Source organism: Phoca vitulina, unplaced genomic scaffold, assembly GCF_004348235.1.
Source record: "Phoca vitulina isolate PV1807 unplaced genomic scaffold, GSC_HSeal_1.0 scaffold20, whole genome shotgun sequence".
Lineage (NCBI taxonomy): Eukaryota > Metazoa > Chordata > Mammalia > Carnivora > Phocidae > Phoca > Phoca vitulina.
The window spans coordinates 29294416-29321023 of record NW_022589723.1 but is presented as its reverse complement, the minus strand read 5'-3'; the positions used below and the strand labels follow the sequence as shown (position 1 = coordinate 29321023).

The 26608-nt window shown below is 39.9% G+C and overlaps 1 protein-coding gene across 3 annotated transcripts in view; it reads right to left on the bottom strand.

Annotated features, from left to right (window-relative positions):
• The window catches only part of APH1B (aph-1 homolog B, gamma-secretase subunit), a 74452-nt gene that overhangs the window by 25417 nt on the left and 22427 nt on the right, over positions 1 to 26608 (bottom strand). The window contains exons 5-7 of one of the 3 annotated variants that reach the window (XM_032417131.1): positions 26336 to 26463; positions 19463 to 19657; positions 9777 to 9814 (exon numbers count right to left, since the gene is read on the bottom strand). In XM_032417131.1, the coding sequence (XP_032273022.1) occupies positions 19490 to 19657; positions 26336 to 26463 (296 nt within the window). In that variant the 3' untranslated portion in view covers positions 9777 to 9814; positions 19463 to 19489. Of the gene's footprint in view, positions 1 to 9776; positions 9815 to 19144; positions 19658 to 26335; positions 26464 to 26608 lie in introns of those variants that run through there. The other 2 variants (XM_032417132.1, XM_032417130.1) reach the window with 2 other exon arrangements.

Genomic DNA, 26608 nt, shown 5'->3' with positions numbered 1-26608 from the left:
CCTGCTCCCACCCCCCTGGGGCTGGGGCAGCAGGGGGCGAGGTTGGAGTGAGCAACAGAAATCATCTCCCCCCCGCCCCGCCTTCCATACCCTTGCTCCCCATTCCCTGAACTCAAGATTCTTTGGGGTTGATGATCAGGGGCATGTGGTGGCAAGAGCCATGGATTGGCAGGGGAAACTCGTCTTCCCTCAGGCTGGCCATTACCTCCTCATGTAAATCCAGCGATATGGACAATCTAGAGCACATAGGCGGATAGAATATAAGACGATACAACGCGAGACAGGTGAAAATTTAAAGTTATGGTAGCCACACACCCCAAAAAGGAAAAAAAAAATAGCGACATCAATTTTAGTAATATATTCTAAAGCCCAGTAGATCCAAAATACTATAACTTCAACATGTAATCAATATTTTGATAGGAGATAGTTTCATTCTTTTCTCTGCAGTAAGTCTCTGAAAACTAGTGTGTATTTTAAATTAACAGCACAGCTCAATTCAGATGCTAAATTTTCATTGAAAATATTTGATCTGTGTTTAGGTTTCACAAAATTACAGTGGAAAAAGCAGATTCACATGCCCGAGTTGCTCCAAACACGCTTAAAAGTTTTCCAAAACCTGAACCAATTATCAGCTTTTAAATTGAAATTGATTGAAGTAAAATAAATCAAGCTTTTTCTCACTTTCATCAGACACATCCTAAGTGCTCATGGCCACACGTGGCCAGCGGCCAGCACAGCCACTGTGCAGATATGGACTGCTAACCTTCTCCTTTGACATACCCTTTGGGAGGGTTAAACCTGCAGAGCTTTCATGCAAAATGCACCTGAGAAGAAAGCTTTGGGGGCTGAGGGATGGGAGATGAGAGATAGAGGATGGGGGAATTCAGGCAGCTGAATATGGAGGATGGAAGAAAAGAGGGCAGACAGAAAATCAGGCCAAGGTGAACAGACCAGCAGACCTTAGGCACAGCTCCCCTTCTCCTTATACCTCTTCTTGTAGCTCCATGGGGGTTCTCCAGCCCTCCCTGCCCTGGCTATGTCCCTTGGCCAGGCCCTGGGCTCCAGGTGCTCAGCAGTGACTTGACCTAGAGCATTCTGGTGCCTTTGCAGGAGCTTGAGCAACAGGCATGATGGTGCCTGGTTAACTTGTTGGGGGACCTCGTTGCAGGACCCTGGCCAAGTGCCAGGTGCTAACTGTCCCCCTAACAGCCCCCTCCTGATCTCCTCAGGGTCTGTACATTCCCGCTTTGTCTCCACCCTTCTGGAGCTGGCCAGCCTGAAGGGAGCAAATGCCTGAAACCTGAGTCTCTTGAAATGTCAGCTGAGCTCAGTCCCTCAATTTGGAAGGAGTTGCAAGTTGCCTTCCGTCAAGGGTGGGGAAAGTTATGAGGCAAGAGGAAAGGAGACTTCTGCAGCTGCCTGCTGGGAAACTGAGAGTTGCCATCTGCGTCCACACTGCACAGCCCGGCAGGGGTGCATGACCCTCTATGGTCCTCTGGCTCAGACTCAACTATGACAGGGTCGGGAGAAGGTGTGAGGCCCAGACAGTGCTGGAGAGGAGGGGCCCCATGCTCTACCTGTGCCCTGTCATTTTAGAATGACTGGGCAGGGATAAGGGCCAAAGTGCTTTGTGATATAGAATTATTCACCATAAAAAAAACTATTAGACCAGCCCAGCATATCGTTATGACTGCAGGTCAATCAGGGATTCAGTAAGCCTCCCACTTGTATATTCTAGACTGCACCTTCACTCAATTATCCCACAACCCAGGGCAAGAGGAAACAGAGCCTTTATAAGTGGGAAACCAAACAAGGGCTCTGGCTCTGGGCTAAGTGAAGGTCCCACAGCTCCTGCAGCTCTCTGATCCTCAGTGACAGGATGGGGTCTGCCCTTCGCAGCTCCAGTGACATGGAAACATCTGGGAACAGAATTTTCCATGCTTATCTCAATCATGCCGCAACCTCACGAAGCCCCAAAGGCTAAAGACTAAAGGCATCTGTGCCAATGATTTCTGGAAAGTCAACAACAACCTCCTGCCTCCAACCTGCTTAGTAATATTAAATCCTGGCCTCTGTTCAGGAAAAGTCTGACCAAAGATTACCAACTCCAAGTAGACAAAGGAGTCAGCTCCGCTCCTGGGATGTTACCCTCACCTCACCCTCAACAAACCAAATATGTCCCAAGGATACATTCATTGAACTTTCTCTATTCCTAAGGCTGAACTGGAGAGAAGGAATAAATACACACATGCACACACTCTATAATTCCATTTGTATAAAATTCTAAAAAGTGCAAAATACACTACAGTGATAGAAAGCAGACTGGTGGTCGCCTAGGGATGAGGTGGTGGGGGAAGGTGGGGGATGAAGGGATTACCAAGGGGGCACGAGCAATTGGTGAGGTGATGGATATGTTCATTATCCTGATTGTGGTGATGGTTCCCCCCACAGGTCAAGACAGTTCAAATTTTACACTTTAAATACGTGTCATTTATCTTACACCAATTATCCCTCCATAAAACTGTAAAAAAAGGAAGAAAAAGAAAACCCCCAACACCCAGCCAAATGACGTCCTGCCCCGTCCTGGCATTTCCATTGAGAGCTTATCTCCTGATCCATCTGGAAGAAGCCTGGCTAGAACTGGCACCTTCCCTGGGACCCACCCTGTGGGTGGGAGCCCAGGAAGGAGTGTGAGGTCTATTCACATGGTCAGCTATGACCTCTTGATACTGTAAGTGAAAGTCATTATTTCTGCTTGAGTTCACTAGTTTCAAATATTAACTTTTAATTGCGTGCAATGAAGACAACAAACACAGGGCTATGGGTTCAAGGACAGATTTAGACCTCTATAGGAACTCTGTGTCAGTGATGACAGAGTCTACTGGCTTCTCTGCAAGAATCAAAGACTCTTGTGGTGAGGCAGGTAACAAACATAACCAGTGAGTTCATCTGCTGAAACTAGTTCCCCAAGCTACCTAGACATCCAACAACAGACCTCATGCATCTTAGCTTCTTTCCTTCCCAACCACCCAACAAATAACCATTTGAAAAGTTTTCCTAAATGAGGTACAATCTTCCCATGGAGAACAAGCATGGTTAGGAGCTTCTCACTTTCCCTGGGTGAAATCAGAATTAATCTCCTGTGATACTGTGATGTAGTAAGAAATATGTATGTGGTATTTGTCCCCCGTTCCTGGCACAGAGCTCCCAAATATTATTCATAATAAGCCCCTTTAAGGTGTACCTAAGTTTATGCTAAAGAGGTGATGCTTGGAGGATAGGGGGATGGTTGCCAGAGGAACCAGCCATGTGATTAGAGGGCTGGAACTTTCAGCCCTACCCCCTGACCTCCAGGAGAAGACTGGGAATTGAATTCAATCGCCAATAGCCAATGATTTAATCAATCATGCCTACATAACAGGACCTCCAGAGAAACCCTAAACAATGGGGTTCGGAGAGCTTCCAATACATGGAGGTACTGGGAGGGTGGTGCACCCAAAAGAGGGGATGAGAGCTCTGTACCCCTTTCCCATACCTTGACATATATATCTCTTTATCTGGCTGTTCATCTGTATTCTTTATAATATCCTTTATAATAAACCAGTAAATATAAGTAAATGTTTCCCTGAGTTTTGTAAGCTGTTCTAGCAAATTATCAGACATGAGGAGGGAGTCATCAGAACCCACAATTTATAGCCGGTTGGTCAGAAATACAGGTGACAACCTGGGACCTGCAACTGGCATCTGAAGTGGGGGCAGTCTTGTGGGATTTAGCCCTTAACCTGCAGGGTCTGTTCTAACTCAGGGCAGTCAGTGCCAGAAATGAGTTAAATCATAATCTCATTTGGGGAAGCAAGCAGAAACCACTAACCATAGTATATAGAAGAGCAGCGTGTAAAGAATACTGTGTGCCCATCAACAGAAGAACGGCTAAGCAAACTGTATATCCAAAAGATGGAATACTATTCAGCAAGAAGTTGTAAATTATTGATAAACAAAAAACATGGATGAATCTCAGAAAATTATGTTGGATGAAAGAAGTAAGCCACAAAAGAGTACATGTAGTGTTATTCCATTTATATAAAGTTCAAAACAAGTGAAATTAATCTATGGTGATAGAAGTTGGAACCAATGGTTGCCTCTGTGGAAGGCGGGGTGGATTGACTAGAAAGGAGTGCAAGGGACCCCGCTGGAGATCTTGATAGGGGTGGTGGTTACACATGTGTATCCATTTGTCAAAACTCATCCAATTGTATACTTTAAATCTGTCCATTTTATTGTATGTAAATTATTCCTTGATTTAAAAACATATATGCTAAGGGGTAACAGTGGACAAAGCCACTTGCTTTGAGTCTAATCAGGAACAATTTCACAAAGGGTAACGTTTGAACAGGACCTTGAAGGAGGAATAGGATGCTTTCTTTCAGGTTGGAACTGAAAACAAGAGCAAGTATGTGGAGGTATAATAGAGATCTCAGGGATGTACTTGAGACTGTCTGGGAAAGGAAGGTAGGGGATGGTGGGAGGCAGGAAAAAGTGGTTGGGATCAGACTGTGAAAGGCCTTGAATGATGTGCATTTTCTAATAAGGACAACAGAAATCATGGAAGCGCTTATAGTTTTATCTGATTACTTAAACAATGTATGCTCATTAAAAAAATACAAATAATATATGCATAAAGCCAAAAGTCCCCCCTAATCCCAAAATAAGCATTGCTAACAATTTAGTTTTATCTTTCCAGCCTTTATGTCCCGGTGTGCATATTTTAATATTCATTTTTAATAAAATGGACTAATAGGATACATATTGTATGCTCTATAAGGGCTAGGATCGTGCCTGTCTACTTTCACTTTCACATTCTCAGTATCCAGCACAATGTCTGGCCTAATGACAATGGCCTGGTGAATGAAAGAATGATCTATACCTTGCTTTTGTTTTCTAACATGTTCCAAACATCCTCATTCTTTTTAATGGCTATAAACTATTCTGTTCTTTGAGGCAAAGCTCTACTGACAGACATTGTTGCAAATTCCTTACCATTACTTGAATATATTTCAATAGGATAAATTCCTAGAAAAGGAACTGCTGGTTCAAAATATGCACATCTCAAAATTCTTTTTTTCAGTTGGTTCCTTTTTCTTTTTCTTTTTTAAAATTTTATTATGTTATGTCAGTCACCATAAAATACATCATTAGTTTCTGATGTGGTGATCCACGATCCATTGTTTTCGTATAACACCCAGTGCTCCGTGCAGTACGTGCCCTCCTTAATACCCATCACTGGGCTACGTCTCAAAATTTTATAGATATAATGAATTATGCTAAATCACCACCCAAAGGGTTGTACTAATTTGCTTTCTCACAACGTGCTGCTTCCACCATACGTTCAACAATCCTTGATATTATCAATCTTTTTCATCTTTGACAATCTGATAATCTAAAAATTATTTGCTTGTTTTGTATTTCTTTTATTAATAGTTTAGCATTTTACATTATGTTTATTGGCTATTACATTTTATCTGTGAATTATCTGCTTATGTCCATGGATCACTTCACTAAACCAATCATCTTTTTTTATTTATAGAAGCTTCTTATATATTACAGGTGGCAACTCTTTGTAGTATAAGCCAAAGGTATTTCTCCCAGTCTTCTTTGTTTAGGGTATCTTTAGCTGTTTTAAATTTTATGCAGTCAAATCTGTCCATTTTTTCTCTTTGTGATTTGTAATAAAGTGCTGAGAAATACTCTATCCACCTTAAGATTATGAAACTACAGTTGACCCTGAGCAACACAAGTTGGAACTGGGCTGGTCCACTTACAGGCAGACTTTTTTCAATAAGCATATTAAAAAATTTGAAAAAGCTTGTAGACAAACTGCATAGCTGAGAAATATCAAAAAAATTAAGAAAATGTTAGGTATGTCATCCATAAAACAGATGTAGATACTAGTCTACATCATCATTTACTTCCATAAAATATGCACACATCTTTATAAAAGTTAAAATTTATCAAAATTTATGCACATATGAGAAAGGTAAACAAACATAAAGATGCAGTATTAAATCTTCACCGCATAAAATTTACTGCAGTACATACTGTACTACCATAATAATTTCACAGCCACTTCCTGTTGCTATTGAGGTGAACTCAAGTGTTGCAAGTATCCGCTTAAAATGCTGTGTGATGGTAATCATCTCTGCATGACCAATTCACCTCTCCAGTAAAATTGCATCTCACAGTAAAAAGTGAGCTCTCCCATTCTCACATATTTTCCATTATGTTCACTGCAAAAGTGTAAACCTTGAGTAACACTATGGGACCCCTATGGAGTGCCCCTAGTGATGCTGGAAGTGCTCCTAAGAAACAGAAAAAACAGACATTACAAGAAAAAGTTGAACTGCTTGATAAGTACCATAGTTTGAGGTCTGCAGCTGTGGTTGCCAGCCATTTCAAGGTAAATTCATCCAGCGTAAGGACCACTGTGGGGGGGAAAGGAAATTCACGAAGCCGTCACTTCGGCTATGCCAGCAGGTGCAAAAACCTTGCACTTTTTTGCAAAATACCTTTATCTTGTATTGAAAATGCAGCTTTTATGTGACTGCAGCATTGCTATAAGAAAGGCATTCCTGTAGACTCTAATATGATTTGGGAAAAAGCAGTCATTATATGACAACTTAAAGCAAAAGGAAGGTGAAGGAGCTAAAGCTGGAGAATTTAATGCCAGCAAAGAGTGGCTTGATAATTTTAGAAAGAAGTTTGGCTTAAAAAGTGTCAAGGTGGGGCGCCTGGGTGGCTCAGTCAGTTGAGTGGCTGCCTTCGGCTCAGGTCATGATCCTGGGGTCCTGGGATCGAGCCCCACGTTGGGCTCCCTGCTCAGCGGGGAGCCTGCTTCTCTCTCTCTCCCTCTGCCTGCCTCTTTGCCTATTTGTGTTCTCTATCAAAAAAATAAATAAAATCTTTAAAAAAAAAAAAGTGTCAAGATAACAAGAGAAGCAGCTTCTGCCAACCAAGAGACAACAGATGAGCTCCTCACCATTAAGAAAATCACTGTTGAGAAAGAATATTTGCCTGAACAGGTTTTTAATGCAGACAAAAGTACCCTAGTCTAGAAAAAAAAAAAATGCCCCAAAGGACATTTCTTTCTTTCTTTTTTTTTTAAGATTTTATTTATTTGACAGAGAGAGACACAGCAAGAGAGGGAACACAAGCAGGGGGAGTGGGAGAGGGAGAAGCAGGCTTCCCGCTGAGCAAGAAGCCCGATGTGGGGCTCGATCCCAGGACCGTGGGATCATGACCTGAGCTGAAGGCAGACGCTTAACAACTGAGCCACCCAGGTGCCCCCCAAAAGACATTCCTTAATAAAGAATTGAGCACTAGGATTTAAGGCAAGAAGAATAGGCTAACTACTGTTTTGTGCAAATGCAGTCAGCTTTATGGATGAGGACTGTCCTTATCTATAATGCTACTATAATGCTACTAAGCCCCAAGCCTTGAAAGGAAAAGATAAATACCAGCTGCCAGTCTTTTGGTTGTATAAGAAGGCCTGGACGATGAGAACTCTTTTTCTGGATTGGTTCCATCAATGAGCCTGAAGTCAGGAAGTACCTTGCCAGTAAGTGATTGCCTTTTTTTTTTTTTAAAGTTTATTTATTCTTTTGTAATCTCTACACCCAATATGGGGCTTGAACTTATAACCCCAAGATAAAGATTTGCATGCTCTTCCGACTGAGCCAGCGGTGCCCCAGTAAGTGACTGCCTTTTAAAGTTCTTCTTTTTGGGGGTGGGGCAGAGGGGCAGAGAGAGATATTTTTTTTTTTTTTTTAAAGATTTTATTTATTTATTTGAGAGAGAGAGAATGAGAGAGAGCACATGAGAGGGGGGAGGGTCAGAGGGAGAAGCAGACTCCCTGCCGAGCAGGGAGCCCGACGCGGGACTCGATCCAGGGACTCCAGGATCATGACCTGAGCCGAAGGCAGTCGCTTAACCAACTGAGCCACCCAGGCGCCCGAGAGAGAGAATTTTAAGCAGGCTCCATGCCCAGCACAGGGCCTGATGAGGGGCTCAATCTCAAGACCCTGAGATCATGACCTGAGCCAAAATTAAGAGTTGGACACTTAACTGACTGAACCATCCAGACGCCCCTAGAGTTCTTTTGATAGTGGACAATTTTTCTGGCCACTCAGAACCCCATGAGTTCAACAAAGAAGGCATCAAAGTGGTTTACTGACCCCCAAACACAAACAATGTCTCTAATTCAGTCTCAGATCAGGGGGTCATAAGACCTTTAAGGCTCATACTGTCAACACTATGGAAAAGAATCCTGATAGGGAAAACATCATGAAAGTCTGGAAGGATCACACCATCAAAGATGCCATAATTGTTCTAGGAAAAGCCATGAAAGCACCAAGCCAGAAAGAATAAACTCCTCCTGGAGAAAACTGCCCAGATGCCGTGCCTGACTTCACAGGGTTTACGACAGAGCCAATCAAGGAGATCATGAAGGAGACTGTGGATATGGCAATAAAGGTGAGTTTCAAGATATGGATCTTGGAGAAACTCAAGAGCTAATACACATCGCATCAGAGGAATGAGCAGAAGATGACTGGATGGAGATGAGTGCTCCGGAACCAGTGCCAGATGATGAGGAAGGAGACACAGAAGAAGTAGTGCCAGAAAACAAGCTGACGTTAGACAACTGGCAGAAGCCTTCTGATGATTCAAGACTGCTTTGACTTCTATAACATGGACCCTTCCACGATTCAGGCACTGAAACTAAAGCAAATGGTGGAAGAAGAATTGGTACCATAGAGAAACATTTTTAGAGAAATGAAAAAGTCAGAAATTATGATGTATTTGCATAAAGTCACACTAAGTGTGCGTGCCTTCCCTCCTGCCTCCTCTACCTCTTCCCTCTGCCACCCCTGAGACAGCAAGACCAACCCTTCCTCTTCCTCCTCCTCCCCAGCCCACTCAGTGTGAAGATGATGAGGGTGAAGACCTTCATGATGATTCACTTCCACTTAATGAATAGTACTAATCATCATGCCATACAGTCAATAAACTTATCTGTTGTGTTTGTGTCTTCATATGAAAACCTAATAACTGCAGGACAAGAACTGTGTGAGACATTTCTGTGTCACCATTACCAGCATCACCCAAGGGTTCATCACATAGAACATCGCGTATGAGACTGGTATGGAAGTGGACAGCCCATCCTCACATAGGCATAAGGTGAACGATAGTTAATATAAAATTAACAACGTGTTAGTTTTCTGTTTTAGAACTTTGCTTTCAATAATTACAGTATGCCTCTCATAATTGGAGAAACTGCATGTCAACCTATCATCACAAGTAGTTTTTTAAAAAATATAACAATGTTTCCAATACTGTATTATGAATAGGACTATAATACTGTATGTCATAAAAATTTTGTAACAATTCATTCAGTAGTGTGTAGGCTAGGCTACCATAAAGCAATCTTATTGATTACATAAAAATATGATTACCATAAAGCAATCATATTGTTGCTTCTTCATTATCAATGCATTGTTATTCACTACCCATGAGTTGTTATACCTGAAACAAATATAACCTTTTAACATTATCTTTTCAATTTTGATGTCTAGTGTTAAAAATACATATAATATCTACAGTGTTTTGTGTCATATAAGAAAATATTGGGGCGCCTGGGTGGCTCAGTTGTTAAGCGTCGGTCTTCGGCTCAGGGAGCCCCGCATCGGGCTCCCTGCTCGGCGGGAGGTCTGCTTCTCCCTGTTCCACCCCCTCTGCTTGTGTTCCCGCTCTCGCTGTGTCTCTGTCAAATAAATAAATAAATAAATCTTAAAAAAAAAAAAGAAAATATTGATGTATATACTGACAAGACTATTCATCTTGTAAACACACAACATAAACTTAGTGTTAATAAATATAGTACAGTACTATAAATGTATTTTCTCTTGTGATTTTTTTAAAGATTTTTTTTTTTTTTAATTTGAGAGACAGAGCTAGAGATGGGAGGAGGGGCAGAGGTAGAAGGAGAAGCAGACTCCCCACTGAGCAGGGAGCCTGAGGAGAGGCTCAATTCCAGAACCCCGAGATCATGACCTGAGCCAAAGATAGATGCTTAACCAACTGAGCCACCCAGGTGTCCCTCTTATGATTTTTTATTTTTTTAATTTATTTTTATTTTATTTTATTTTTAAATGTTTTATTTATTTATTCATGAAAGTCAGAGAGAGAGAGAGAGGCAGAGGCAGAGGGAGAAGCAGGCTCCCCGCCTAGCAGGGAGCCCGATGCGGGACTTGATCCCAGGACCCTGGGATCATGACCTGAGCCGAAGGCAGACACTTAACCATCTGAGCCACCCAGGCGCCCCCCTCTTATGATTTTTTAAAATAACATTTTCTCTAGTTTACTTTAAGAAAACAGTATGTAATACATGTAACATATAAAATATGTGATAATCATCTATTTATATCAGTAAGGCTTCCAGTCAACAGTAGGCTAGTGGTAGTTGAGTTTTTAGAGAGTCAAAAGTTATGCGTATATTTTCAACTACATGCAGAGTGGGTAGGAGGATCAACACCACTAACTCCCGCATTGTTCAAGGATCAACTGTATTCTAATTTTTTTCTAGTTCTTTTATAGTTTCACTTCTTGCATTTGAATTTTTAATCTTTACATTTTGTTTTATAGTAAAAGCAAAATAAGGACCTGGCTTTACTTTCTCCCCCTCAAATATAATCAAATAAAACATCAAATAGCCCATTTATTGAATAGCTGATTCTTCCTCTGTTAATTTGAAATGTCAATTATGTTATATACTAGATTTTCATATATACATGGGCCTGCTCTGGAATCTTCTATCCATATCCATTATTGTAGATTTATGGTATATTTTGGTATCTAGTAGGATCAGCAGAGATTTTATCTTATTTTTTTAATTAACATATAATGTATTATTTGTTTCAGGGGCACAGGTCTGTGATTCCTCAGTCTTACACAATTCACAGCACTCACCATAGCACATATCCTCCCCAATGTCCATCACCCAGCCACCTCATCCCACCCAGCCCCCTCCACTCCAGCAACCCTCAGTTTGTTTCCTGAGATTAAGAGTCTCTTATGGTTTGTCTCCCTCTCTGGTTTCGTCTTCATTTTTTTGTCTCTTCCCCTATGATCCTCTGCCTTGTTCAGAGAAAGATTTTAAATATGCTTTATTCTCTGAAAGCAGCATTGTATCAACCCAATCTAGACTAGATAAATTAACAAACAAGACATAAGTTTATCACGTTAAAAAGTTTAAAATATTGATATACTGGGTATTATTCTTTCAGAGTGTGTTAAATAGATATTTAATATGGAGAATTGCCTTTTCTTTCGTTACATTTTGTTCAGTTAAAACAGAACAAAAAGTTTTGTGTATAATACTGATTCTGTATTATTGCCTGTAAGCACATTGTCAATAAACATACATTTTGCAATTCTTTTTTTTTCCATGTTTGCCTTGGTTTTACTTACTAAATGTAATTTTATATCCGTTGACTCTAGTAAGAACAATTTTGGGTTTGTAATTTGAATGTCTGTTTTATCACATTTTCATAATAATTCATTTTTGTTGTATTTTACAAAAGTATCGATCTGTGATGGATTAGAAAGTTTTTTTTTAATGGCCTTTCACTATAGAGTTTGAGAAGCAAACTAGTTCTAGAGAGCCAACCAATTTCAATTTCCAATTGTTTGCTGCTACAAGAAACATGATTGATTTTTGTGTCAAAAATTGAGTCTTGTATCCTATAACCCTGCTAAATTCACTGAGTAGTTCCAGTCACCTTTTTGTAGTTTCCTTAGGACTTTCTACACCAATAATTTATATTATCTGAAAATAGAGAATTTTATTTCTTCCTTTCCAATCTGATGACTTATTTCCTTTTCTTGTCTTTTTGTACAGGCTAGGACCTCCAGTACAATGTTGAATCAAAGTGGCGAGTATGGACATCCTTGCCTTGTTTCCAATCTTAGTGGAGAAAGCATTCAGTCTTTTATCCCCATTAGGTATGGCCTTAGATGCAGGTTTTACATAGATGTCTTCTTTCCATGTTAGAGAAATTCCTTTCTAGTTAGCTTGCCAAGAGTTGTTGTTTAATAAAAAAATGAGAGGTTAGATTTTGTCAGAAGCTTTTTTTGTATCTATTGATATAATCATATGTTTGTTTTAGTCTGTTAACATGGTGAACTCAATGATATTTATATGTTAAACGAATCTTGTATTATTGAGATAAACTCCATTTGGTCACATGTATTACTGAATTCAATTTTCCAAAACATTGTTGAGGATTTTTACATGTATCTACATGAGAGAGACTGGTCTGTAGTTTATTTTTATTTTTGTTTTCATTTATAATGAAACATTTTTGGCTTTGTTACCAAGTAATGTTTGTTAATGCTCATAGAATGAATCGGAAAGTGTGCCATCTCTTGTATTTTCTAGAAGTTTGTGTAGAATTGGTATTGCTTCTTTCTCTTTGGTAGAATTCTCCAATGAAGGCTTCTAGGAATTTCCCTCATGAAACTACAAATTCAATTTCTTTGATATAGGGTATTTCTAGTTAGCTCCAACATGTAGTAAAGAGCTTGGAAGTTGTCACTCCCATCCTTACAACAAGAAAACACTAAACAAAATAAAAATCAATAATGTCTTGCACCTGTTAGAGAACTGAGGTCTCAGGTCAAACCATCACCCTGAAATCTGGAGACAGAGGTGAATCCAGAGAATCACAACTGAGGTGTGCTTGCCTAGAGCAGAAGCCACTAGAGCCATAAATCCATAGGGATACTTAAATGCTAATTTTGACAAATTGCTGGAGTCTGATTGTGGAATAGCATAACAGTTAGAAATTCCTAAGACTAGCACACAATCTTAGGAGGCTCACATTTTTGTAGGTTTTACTGCCAGGAATACTACCAGAAGCTCAGAGTCAATCCTCCATGGCTCTGGCAGGGTAAGGGTAAGAGCAATCATGGTAAAATATGTCCAGTGCTCTCCATAACAAAGACCTACTCTCCAGAGAAAAAGATCTTATAAGAGCCTTATCCCATCTAGGGGAAAGGGCATTACTTCCACTCTAGCCCCCTTTGTCTTTCCCGTCTTTCCTATGGGGGTAAAAAGCTAAGAGACACTTAGTCTATGCAGGCCCACTAAAAAAATTGAAAAATTTTTTTTGAGAGAGAGAGAAAGCATCTGAGTGCAGGGACCTGGGTGGGGGGGGGCACCAAGGGAGAGGGAGAGAGAGAATCTCAAGCAGGCTCCACGCTCAGCGAGGAGCCCAATGTGGGGCTCGATCTCGAGACCCTGAGATCATGACCTGAGCTGAAATCAAGAGTCAGATATCCAAAGGACTGAGCCACTCAGGTGCCCCTAAGAAACTGAAATTTAATCTTAAGATTATAGGACACATTCTTTCTCTTACATCTTACTGTCACACCAATATATTTCCAATATAATAACAGTGGATTATAGCTGAAAGAGCTGTTAAGACACAGACTTTTTTTGATGAAGAGCATATAGGGAAGCCCAAAGTCAAGGGAGCAGACAAAAACAAGGCCATTAGAGGAATCTGAAGCCTCTGGTACTGAGAGCTGCAACAAACATTAAATACACTCCAACTCTTGCCCAGATTAAATAAAACTTACACTAAAAGCCTATTTCAGTTCCTGTTATTCAATATATGATGTCCAGCTTCTAATAAATAATTACAAGGCATGTTCACAAGAAAAAACATAGTCTGAAGGGATATTCAGATTTTCAATTTCTTGAGTGAACTTTTTTTTTTAAAGGGATTTGTCCATTTCATCTAAGTTTAAAATTTATTGGCATTAACTTGTTTACAATATTCCATTTTTATTTAATAAATGTAGGATCTGTAGTGCTAGTCATAATTTATACCTTCTTTTTTTCCTCATCAATCTGGCCAGAGCTTTATCAATTTTATGGATTTTCTCAAAGAACCAGATTTTTGTTTTATTGAAATTCTCCATTGTTTTTCTGCTTTCTGATTTTTGCTCTTCTCTTCACTACTTCCTTTCTTCTGCTTATTTTAGCTTTAGTTTGTTCCTCTTTTTCTAGTTTAAGTAGAAGCTTAAGTCATTGATCTTAAACATTTTGACATATCTAATATAAGCATTTAGTGTTAAAAATTTCACTCTACTCCCTCAGGTAGTTTGCTTTGGCAACTATCCCCCCATCTCCTGCATCATCAATTTTTCCCTTTCCACTGAGTGATTCCCATCTTTACACAAACATGCTGTTATAATGATTTATTATTGGGGGGGTAGAAGAACACTCTCTGTTGCCCCCTCATCCTCCTCAGGCTATCATCCCTTTCCCCTACTATATTTATAATGGTTATCTGTACTTGATACGCTATGTCTATGTCCTTATAATACACTCCATTTAGGTATTCACCTCTACACTAAAATTCTACCTCTCCATATGTAATCATCAATTCTTACTCCTCATCTTGCTCATTATTCAACAGCATTTGACATACTTTCCCCTCTCAGGCCATCACACTCTCCTGATTTTCCTTCTTTCCTCAGTGGACAACTCCACTTCCCCTTTCCAACCTCTCAATTGGAGAGCCCCAGGGTTCAGTCCTCAGTCCCACCTTTTCCTCTGGATCTACATCCATTACCCAGGTGCCTTTTGTCTACTGCTAAAATTTCAAGTATCATGCACTCAAGCTATTCTATATTATTTCATAATTGATAATACATTAGCTAATACTTATGTGTTTTAATCCAGGCAGTTAGATTGTATGTTCCCAGAAGATAAAGATCTCTCCCATTTTGTTCTTTTCCATCCTTTTAAAGTATCTAATACAGTGTTCTGTGCATGGTAGGCCCTGATTAAACACTACAAACCCCATCTCTGATTTTGCTCAAGCACTGAAAAATGAATGGTTTTACTACTAGGTAGAAGAAGAATTTACAGTGATCGACACTTACACAACAAGTACCTCCTATTACTGAGTCTTAAAACCGGGACCTGCTCAGGGCTCAGCATCTATTATGGTCACCTGAGAATGTGTCAAATCTTTAAAAATTATTTTACTGAGACTGAATCCATAAGCCAGTTGAGTGGTTGAGTGGTTCATCTATTCAGCATTTTCAATGAGGTGAAGATAAACTATATACTTCTTTCCACTGGAGGTTTCTCATGTGTTGAGGCTGGACACGGGGGAAGTCCTTGTTCCAACTAAATACCAAACAAACAACAATTAAACTAGAGCCACAGTTTCAGTAGGGAAGGGCCAAACAAATTGTACACAAATGTGGGCTGTTACCTAAGAAATGCACACCTCTTCCACTGGCTTACAAGTGAGGACTAAAAAGCTCTTGGTCCCTGAGGATATTTCATCTAATAACACAGTCAAGATAAATCTAGAGCAGCCTCATTTCAAACCAGAGTGAACAGGCATCACATGGTTTGAGTTTCAGGCCATAACAATTCTCTATATAGCCTGTCGGTGAAAGCCAAGCTCAATCCCTTCGCTGCACTGTCTCCACACCAAGGGGAGAAAAAACAAAAGGATTCTATGGGTTGCTTAGAGTCACTGGGTAAAAACTAAACTCTACTCTCCTTGTCAACCAACTGCCATCTTTAGCCACTATGATATTTTATAAATTCCCTGTTTTACAATTACTTAGAGTAGATTTTTCAGGGTGAGTTTCCAGGAGCTTTGAGAATAATCTTCCACTTGGTTTGAGACATCTCAAAGAACTTCTCTGCACCAAACTGTTTCTGAACACACAGAAATGAAATAGGCCTTATAAATTTTAAGGTAACAAAGATTTCTCTTTAAAAAGTCTCAGAGCTGACCAGTCATAAACAACAGAATATACAGCCAAGTTTTATAAGAGACAAAAAGTGTAACAACAGATACTGAAGAATACACTGCTCCAAAGAAGAGGACACGTGGGAAACGAGTAGTGCCAAACAATACTTTTATTGTTCACTGAAAAATACAGGTCTGGAAAGAGTCTATTGCATTGTGTACTGAATGCAAGGCCTGATATTACAAGTATACACGACATAACAGCATAACTTATATAAAACGATACATATTGTATACTTATATAAAATGATACATATAATAGCCAACTCTCTAAACACTAGAATTTAATAGAAGTAACGCCTTTTATTAAATGAGAACTGTAAACACTGCAATCATAAACAAAATGCTCTAAGCAAAGCACTTTAAAATTGTTTTGTTGTGATATCTACTTTGTCCACCCGGAGTTAGGAACAGTAGGACCCAACAAAAAGTTAACCAATGAGAGCTAGCAATTTCAAGGAGCTCTTCCCAGGGAGCAGGCTGCTGCTGCCCAAGACAGACTGCCACCCTGTCCTCCCTGGAGCCCTCAGGCCCACAGTGACTGCTAATTCCTGCCTCGGGGCTAGTCTGAGGTGACTGCAAAGTGGAGGAGTACACGTAGGAGGAAGCTCCTGTCACAACTGCTTATCCTGCACCCAACTCTATGGACAAGAACACCTAGTATTTTTTATGTGAATTTGCCACTCTCAGCAAACATCGAAATGTGCTTAAAAAAAAAAAATTTAACAATGAGAACAAAAGCCATTCTCTATGCAATCTGCAGTTATCATCATTTCTTCCTTTCAGCCACGTTTTCATTAGATGCTCTAAAAGAGGCTGCTACTACTATATTATCAGCCAGGCAGGCCAGGATTGAGGTAACAAAACTTCTCCAGTTACAACTAACTTAAATGAATAAAAAATAAAAACAAATTTATTAGAGAGCAACAAAATCAATCTCTATTAATCACATGGCGAAATATTCAAGCACTGCAACAATATTCACATTCCAAGGTCAACTTTAACTATACCATTTCCTTCCAAACTGAGAAAGCTTTGTGTGGAGGAGAACATAAAATATCAACACCACCTCTTCCTCTCCAAATACTATCAGGGCTCAGAAGGCTCCTCATAGACAACAAATGCGGAGAAAAAAAAAAAAGGCATCTCAGTCTATACACAGCAACAGAGGAAAACCATACTCTCCCTCTGGGCACCCTTGGCATCAGGCAAAGCAGGGCTATTTGTAAAAATAGTACCTAAACTGACTATGGCAATGCTCACATTTTAAGAGAAATCAGGAGTACAAAGTTCCTTTATTCACAGGGCATCAAAGATTATTAAATAATTTCCTCAGACAAGAGTCTCACCATCAAAGAAAAATTTCCTCTTGCCTGACAAGTTTTTATGAGATTTTACAGTATCCCAGCTTCTTTACTTAATATTAAACTATTAATGCTCATATTTTTCAATACTTTACAGATCAAATATTTTATCAGACTATTCATTTCAGAGATTTGTAAGTCAACAGTGATAACCAACTATATATTTTTCTTATTCTGTTCATCAAAGAACACCATGTTCTCACAGGATTAAAGCCCAGTTCCATGGGTATCTCGTTCCCCTCAACTCTACACAGTAAATTTCACTGTTCAGTCTCTCAGTCCTTGACTCTTCCTATGACTCTTCTAGTCTAAGGAAAATCCTGTATAATGGTGGAAAACCACAAACTCTAGTGGAAGCATTGGTATCAGTGTTGCAAAGTAAATTTTAGGGGAATAACTATAATTGCTAGGGACTGTTTACAGCCTTGCTGGAAATCCTATTTCTCTTGAATCCCTAGATTGAGAAATTCTAGTTATTTAACCACGGGAAGGGATTTCACTGATAAAGGTCTAGTTCATGTGAGAGGTTCTGGCCCTGAAATGATGTGTGGCTAGCCCAAAATACTGGCCACCTTTCCATTTTAAACATGTTCATTATTCTTCCCCACCAGAGTACTGTCAAATTCTTCCATCTGTCATGGCACTGGTGAGCCCTCTCATTGCTGCTCCTATTTCTTTTGGATGTTCTACTGTACATGTGGGATCCATTGAGCTTATCACCTTAATGTGTAGGGAATTCTCATTTCACACCATCCGCTCCCTAAAAGCCATCAACTGGGAACAATTTCTAGTTAGTAAAGGCGCAATTCACTGTCATTTCCTCTTTATGAAAGAAATCAAAAGGGTTGCCTAGAAGCTGAACAAACACCTTGGATATTCCTAGAAAGGGAAGGTTATATCTGCTACTAAAACCCAGAGACATTTGCTAGATCTAAAGATTATATGGATTTTGTAAAAGCATGAATTTAGCAGTTTAAGACATTTTCAATTTTACACTACCTCATTTGGGGGGGGGTGCTGGTTAGTATCACAGGAGCACATTAAAAGTGTCAACATCACTCTTTTGGCTTGTTTTCCTCATGCTTTTGATAAGCTTTCACCGGCGCTAGTGAAGCCTGTCCCAGGGCACATCACTCAGCAACCGGCAGCAGAACCGCTCAGAGCTAGCACAACAGGCTTCACGTCAGCCGGCCCCACTCCCCGCGCGCAGCTGGTAAACACTGCCTTGGGACACAGCTCATGAAAAGCCTTAAACCCAGAAAAGACTTACAGAAGTTGCACAAAAATTCTTGGTTTATAAGACCTTCCCAGAATTCAGAAAAAAATTGGTTTTTAGTTAAAGAAACGGAATCGATGCTCACAAAAATGTAATGCCTCAAAAAGCAAAATTTAGAGTAAAAACTAGAGAAAAAAATGCAGCTTGTTAATCAATAGCTTACTTTGGCTAAATTATCATAGTAAGTCAGTGCGATTTACTATTGCATGTAGAAGCACAACCTGCCATGTTCTCATAAAATAGGGTACTAGTAAAGAACATGAAAACAGTTCATAGGGATGAGAGCCCTTTAGCCTTTTGTGACTTCATAACTTAAAAAGACAAAGGCCAAGCAGGATTTGACATTGACAGATTTACCTGCTCAGCACAAGCTGAGTTGAGAGACAGCTAAACATCCGACTTTTATTCACTTATGGTGTTCTCAGAAAGTTCCTATTTGGACACCGATTTCTTAAATTGGCTGCATATCAGAGTCATCTGGGAAGCTTTTAAAAATTACCAAATGCCCAGAGGTGACTGGGTGGCTCAGTCGGTTGGGCGTCGGACTCTTAGTTTCAGCTCAGGTCATGATCTCAGGGTCCTGAGACTGAGCTCCACATTAGGCTCCATGCTCAGGGCAGAGTCTGCTTGTCCCTCTCCCTCTGCTCATCCCCTCCTCCTCAAATAAATAAAATCCTAAAAATTACCAAATGCCCAGATCAAGTAAATGTGGAAGGTGGAGCCCAGATAACAATATTCCATATACTTCCCCAGGTGATATTCTAATGTGTAGCCAGGACATGCACATCCACTAATGTATCCCTTTCAAAGAGCTGTTGCATGAAAGTCATATTTTATCTAGATGGTTTTGTTTTTTCTAAATTCCACCAGGAAAAGGAATTTTTAGAAAAAGGCACAGTTGTGCTTCCTCTAAAGATGCAGCTTACTGTTTGACAGGTGCTGGTTCTCAGAGGTTATCTGGAGCGCTGGTTGAAAAGGAGGAAGTCCTTGTCTTGGCAGAGTAGGCAGAGTTTCAGGCTTCGGCAGCTGCCTCCAGCAACAAAGAATGCCCAGACGCCCATGAGTACCATAATTATATATGTTGACACCAGATTTATTCCATAATGAGGACTTATGAAGGTCTGCAAAAGAAAAATAAATCAGCTTGTATAATAACAGTAAGCTTATTAAACATGTAGAGTAACCAAAGATAAAGGAAAATATAGGATACTTTCAATAGCTGGGCTGTGTTTCACCAAACATATGATGTATGTCACATATTGAGTACCACAAAGACACACAGAACTAACCTTGTCAACAGACATTAGCCCATAGAAGTGTGCTTTCCTATATTCAAATGGAAAACCGAGAGAGTAATTAGAAGTCAGAATCTAATGGAATACCCAATGGAAGATACATGTTATACAAGCTGAGCCCAGTTTATAATAATTTCTGTATTAACCAGCTCTTACAATTTGCAAGAAAGTAAGGCAAGTCCAAGTTACTTTAGGATGAATCCTTAGTATTCAAGGGAACATGAGGGAATAGCATCTTTTTTCAGCTGCACAATTGCTGAGGGTTCTAAAAGTTCATTTAAAAAACACTGATGGAATGCCAAGAGGTATCGTGTTACACAACATTGAAGACCAGAATATCTAAGAGTATCTATCCTAGAGGACCAGAGTATCTAAGAGTATCTATCCTAATGGAGCTTATATGCTAGTAAGAGAGACAAGTAATGAATGAAGAAACAAATAAATGAATCAAATAATTACACATTATGATGAATGCTAGATAGAATAATCATAATCGTTATGGTGCTAGATAAGAACAAGGTGGTCTACTTAGGTTGCTCAGGGGAAGTCCTGAGGAAATGGCATTTAAACTGACATATAGTTGGAAGACAGAGCCAGCCTTGTGTAGACTGAGGGAGGGAACCACAGGAGGGCAAAGAGCTTGGTGCAGCTGAGAACCTGAGAAGAGTGTTAATGATGTGTAGAGATGGAGGGGCAGCACATGAGATGAGGTCAGAGAGGAAGGCAGGAACCAGTTATGCAGCACATTGGTAAGAAGTGTAGACTTTATCCCCAGTGAAATGGAGGGTCACAGAAGGGGTCAAGGTAGGGGAGCTGAGTGACTTGATTTAGATGTTTAAAACTGCACAGAAAAAGGGGCGCCTGGGTGGCTCAGTTTGTTAAGCGACTGCCTTCAGCTCAGGTCATGATCCTGGAGTCCCTGGATCGAGTCCCACATCGGGCTCCCTGCTCGGCAGGGAGCCTGCTTCTCCCTCTGACCCTCCCCCCTCTCATGTGCTCTCTCTCTCTCTCTCATTCTGTCTCAAATAAACAAATAAAATCTTTAAAAAAAAAAAATAAATAAATAAAACTGCACAGAATGGGTTAAAGGAGGCAATGGTGAAACAAGGGAGACTCGTTAAAGAAGATTTTACACTGGTTGAGGAGAGTATAGGATGGTGACTTAGACCAGGGTGGCGGTAGTAGAGATGGACAGAGTGGGCGATCTGAACTGACAGGACTTGCTGATGGATGGAATGTGAGGGGAAGGGGGGGCAAAATGATTTCCATGTTTATGGCTTTTGGTAAATGGTGGTGCTATTTAACAAGATGACAAAGACTTGGGGAAAGACTATGCTCAGAGTGATGGGTGAGAATCAAGCCCAATGAGGACAAGCTAAGAGTGACATGCCTGCGAGATTTCAAAGGACAGATGCCAGGAAAGCATTAGGCATATGAATATGGGGCTGAGAGGAGAGACTTGGGTAGAAAAAGGAATATAGAAACACAGTCCATAGACAGCCATAGCTCTGAATGCAGTTACCTAGGGAGCTATTAGAGAGAGAAAGGAAAGGAGAAGTCAGGACCAAGCTCTGAGAATATTTATAAATTTTTTGTGCTGTTTAGTATCCCAGGAGCAAATTAAAAGTGTCAACACCATTTTATCAGCCTGACTCTTACTGAAAAAGAGTCAGCAAAGGGCGGGGGGTGAGAGGAAAACAGTGGGGTAAGAGGAAAATCAGGACAGTGTGATGTAGAAGTCAAAAGAGGAAAATGTTTCACAGAGAGAGTGGTCAACTCTTTTAAAGGCTGCTGAGATGAAAACAAGAACACCAATGTCCATTAGATTTAGAAATAGAGGTCTTCTTTGATCTTGACAAGTGTAATTTTAGAAGGGTAGTTGAGCAGAAGCCTGATTGGACTAGAAGTATGAGAGGTGAAGAAGTGGAGACAAAATGAGTGGAGGTAACTCTGAGAAATTTTGCTGTGATGGGGAACAGAAAAAAAAAAAGGAGTGATGGCTAGATGGGGGAAAGGCAATAGTGGAGAGTTTTAAGATATGTCTATATGCTGATGAGAGGGAAAAGCTGGTGATGTGGGATTGAGGGCACAATCAGAGTGAAGTCCTTGTAGCAGAGAACTGGATCTAGAGCCCAGGTGGAGGGACTGGCCTTTGACAGAAGGAGGGATATTTCCTTTACTGGGTGACAGTAATGTGGAGAGATGGGTTCCCAACTAGCCCAGTGCTTACACTTAACAAAGGAGAGGATCTGATTGGGTCAACCTGTCACCATAGACCCCTGGTGATAAGGGGCTTCAAGGGGAGTGCCTCCATGGCTCGTCAGTGTTCTTACTCTCACCCTACCTGCACATGCCCCTGGTTAAGATGCCAACCCTGCCTATCAGCTCTGGCCAGCAAAATGGGCTGATTTTGCAGGTGGCACCTTATGCAGAAAAAGTGCTTTTCTCAAGAGGCATCTGTGGGCATGGCAGGCATTGAGCATTTTCTGGACTCTTCAGAAATCCACTAAATTTTAATTTACTTCACAGGGTGCTAAGTTCTTCTGTATTTCTCTTTAGTTTCTTTAAAACTTTTTCTCCTTTAAACAATTACAGAAGCAATATGTGATTGTTCTAGAAAATTAAAATACACAAATGAGTAAAATAACAAATTTTAAAACCTGAAATTCAGATAGGTTAATATTTAGTGAACAGAAAACAAAAACTGCAAATGATAAAGCAAAATTGATCAAACTACATTAAAATAAGAACTTTTGCTCATAAAAAAAAAAAAAACAACATAAAGAGGATGTAAAAATAAACCACACTGTAGAAGTTATTTACAGTAGGTACATCTGACAAAGACCTTTTCTAGAGAATACAGAAAAAACTCCTAAAAATAAAAAAGACAACCCAATAGGATTATAGGCAAAAGATCTGAACAGGCACTTCACACAAGAATTATCCAAATGGCCAATAAATATACGAAGACATGCTTAATCTCATTAATCACTAGGGAAATGCAAACTAAACCCACAATGTGATACCACCATATACCCAGAGAGATGAATAACAATAAAAAGCGTGACATACTAACTGCTGGTGATGAGGCGGAGAACTGTTACTCACAAATTAATGGTGGGGATGTAAGTTGATACAATTACTCTGAAAAACTGAGTGGTACGAACAGTTGACATATGTCCACCCCATGACCAGCAATTCCACTCCTAGGCACATATCACATATATCCAAAAGAAATGTGTACATATATTAAAAAGAGACATATACTAGAATGCTCAAAGCATTACTATTCACAACAGTTATAAGTTGGGAGACACCATTTCTGCTGTAGAATGGACGAAGCAAGGTACAGTCACAAAGTAGAATACTATACTGCAAAAAATGAGCAATTAATAGCTATATACACAGATGAATCTCACAAACATGATGCTGAGTGAAGGGAGTCAGACACAAGAGCAAAGACTAAATGGTACGGTTTACATAAAACACCAAAAGGCAAGACGAGCTGCAGTGTTAGAAGTCAGGACCGTGGTAGGAGGCTTGTGGGCGCTGATAACGTTTTAGTTTTCATTTCGGTTTGAGGTACATAGGTTACATTCATCAAGATGTATGCTTCTGATCTGTATACTCTTCTGTATGTGTATTTTAATAAAACAATTAAACATTCTCTGAAATATGCTATTCAGAGATAACCACTGTTAACATTTTGGTATATAATCTTTCAAATTTCCCAGGTCCTTTTTATTTTAGTTTATTTTCCTGGGTTCTTTTTAATCATTAAAGAGAAGATCAACTATTCAATATTTGACATTTATTGGATTGAAGATAAAGATTGATAAGGTCCCATCCTTAATGATCAAACTCTAGTTGGAGAGATATAAAAACTATATTAATATAAAACAATGCTCTCTGAGGATGAGTGTTATAACACAGATATGAATTAAGGGCTAATGATTGTGCTGAGTCTGGAATATGCACCTTTTCCAGGGAGGCTTCACACTGAATGAGTACTTTTCCAAACTGACCTAGGTTAAGGGGAGATGAGTCACTGCAGATAAAACATGGACAAGGCATGCCTGTTGGGTAGCCATAATGGATCAATTTAGATGGAGTGCGTGATGTGAACTGTGGGGAGCAGCAAGAGGTAAGTTTTGCACTAGTATGGTTGATAAGAGACTTAGGTCAAACAAAGAAGTCTGGGTTTTATTCCATAGGCATCTGCTACAGTTGATCATTTTCTCCTCAATACGTTTGGCTTCCAGGACACCTGGCTCCTGATTTTCCTCCAACCTCACTAGTGGCTCCTTCTCAGTCTCCTTTGCTGGCTCCTCTTTCCCCAGTCTCAATGTGGGAGTGTCCCAGGGCTCAGTGCTTGGGCCTCTTTTCTTGTCTGCTTAAATTTACTCCTTGTAATCACCTTTTTTGGCCTGGATTTCTCTCCCAAATTCCAGACTTTTTCATCTAACTGCCCAACAACCATCTGGATGTCCAATAGGCACTTCTATTACATTTATAATGTGCCCAGATAAACTCCTGATCTCCCCTCACAAGCTTCCCCATCCCAGATGATGGCAACTCCATCCTTCTAATTGCCCAGGCCAAAACCCTGGAAACACCCTTGGCGCCTCTTCTTTCTCTCCTATGCCTTATCCAGTCTGTCAGGAAATACTTTTGGCTCTACTTTCAAAAATATGTCCTTAACCTGATCATTTCTCATTATATCCATTGCTATTTCACCCAAATTATCACCATCCTCCTCTTGATGACTATAATCTTTTCCCCTGCTACAGTTTACTCTTAACACCAGCAAAGTGATCCTTTTGAAACGTGAGTCAGATCATGTCCCTCTCCTTAACACCCTACAATGACGCCCATTTCACTGAGAGTAAATGTCAAAGTCCTGCACTATCTAGATGTGGTTCTCACTTCCAACCTCTACTTCCCTCCCACCTTCAACTCTGTGATAGTATTTCCTACTTTCCCCTGGCTCACTCTGTTCTGGCCACCCTTACTTCCAAAAACAAGCCAAGCAAGTTCTTTGATCTTAGGACTTTGCCACTGGCCGTGCAATCCAGGATGCTCTTTCTCCGGACAGCCACATGAACGATCTACTTCACTTCTTTGCTCAAATGTTACCTTCACAATGAAGCCTACTCTGACCACCTAATTAAAAAATTTGACATCTCCTGCCTCCTTACACTCTGGATTCCTTTTAACCTGCTCTAGTGTCCACACCACCTATCACTATAAAATTTATTATTTATTATGCCTACTGCTAGAGATAAATGCTGTTAATATTTTAATGCAGTCTCTTTCCAGTCTTTTTTCCAATGAAGACTTGGCTTCACATGATTGCCATCATATTAAAGGTAACTTTAGTATCCTGCACCACTGAAAGGTTTTAGGTAGGGGAAGCAGTAAGACTACATTTTTACCTATCTATCTATCTATCTATCTATCTATCTATCTATCTATCTATCATCTTTTAAGTAATCTCCATGCCCAGCTTGAGGCTCAAACTCATGATCCTGAGATCAAGAGTCACATGCTCTACTGACTGAGCCAGCCAGGCATCCCTGTAAGACGGCACTTTAGATGTATCAGAGGTCAAGGATCCCAGTATGAGAAAACCTGATACAAATTCTAAATGGATGGAGAAGAGAGAGACATGAGGCAGGACACCACCAGAAAGAACCTTTTCAATACTTGGAGGTGAAAAATCATAAGGGTCTGGACAAGGCAGTGGTGAGGATAATTCTGATGGAAATATCTGACAAATTACAATGAAAGTCAGACCCAAAGCATTAAATAGTTCTTAAAAAATATATGTAGTCAAGCTTTCCTTTTAAATTTTATTTTGAAAACTGGCATACTTAGAATTTCAGTGTGGAGGGAGTAAATTGGGCACTCTTGTTATTGATCAGAATGAGCAAAAATGGTACAACCTTTGTGGAGAGTCTTTTAGCAATTGACATCAAGGTTTTTAAAAATATGCATGCCATTTAATTTCATATTTTCATTCCCTGGAATCTAAATATCATATTGAAAAACTTTCATGTACAAAGATGTTCAAGATAGCATTATAAGAAGCAAAAGTAGAAAAAGATGTTCTCAATCAGTTAAGTAAACTGTAATATAATTTTGATGTAATAATATAAGGCTATTAAAGTTTACATATTAAAAGGATTTATAATATCATGGAAATTGTTTAAGATGTGTTACATAACATAATAATACAAGATGACTTCAGGTTTGACTATACCCATAAAAGCAAGATACATAGAAAAAATTTTTTAATGAAATCAACCGACAAATAGTTGCTTTTTTCTGTAGGAAGACTTAGATGATTTATTTATCTACCATTCACTCATTCACGCAGTCAACAACTTTTTGGAATTTCTTCATTTGACCATGAACATGTATTTCATTTAGAGTGGAACCTACCATTTTAGATATGGGAACTTGAGTTCCAAAAAACAATGCGAGCATGGTGGCAATACTCACCAGGGCTGACACCAGCAGATGGGTCAGAAGAACTACAAGAAGGGCAGACCACTTTTTCTTCTCGCAGCCATCAAAAAATATGATGCCCCAGAACACGTGCAGCAATATGATAACCAGCGTCATGAAAGCTGAAAGACAGTCATCCATTAGTGTCCAGTCATATAGACAACAGATGCCAAAGCCCACTGACCACCTGCTCATGATACACAAGCTCTTGGGGTACGCCACACCACTGTGAGAGTTTAAACACCACCTGTCAGAACCAGGACCCTG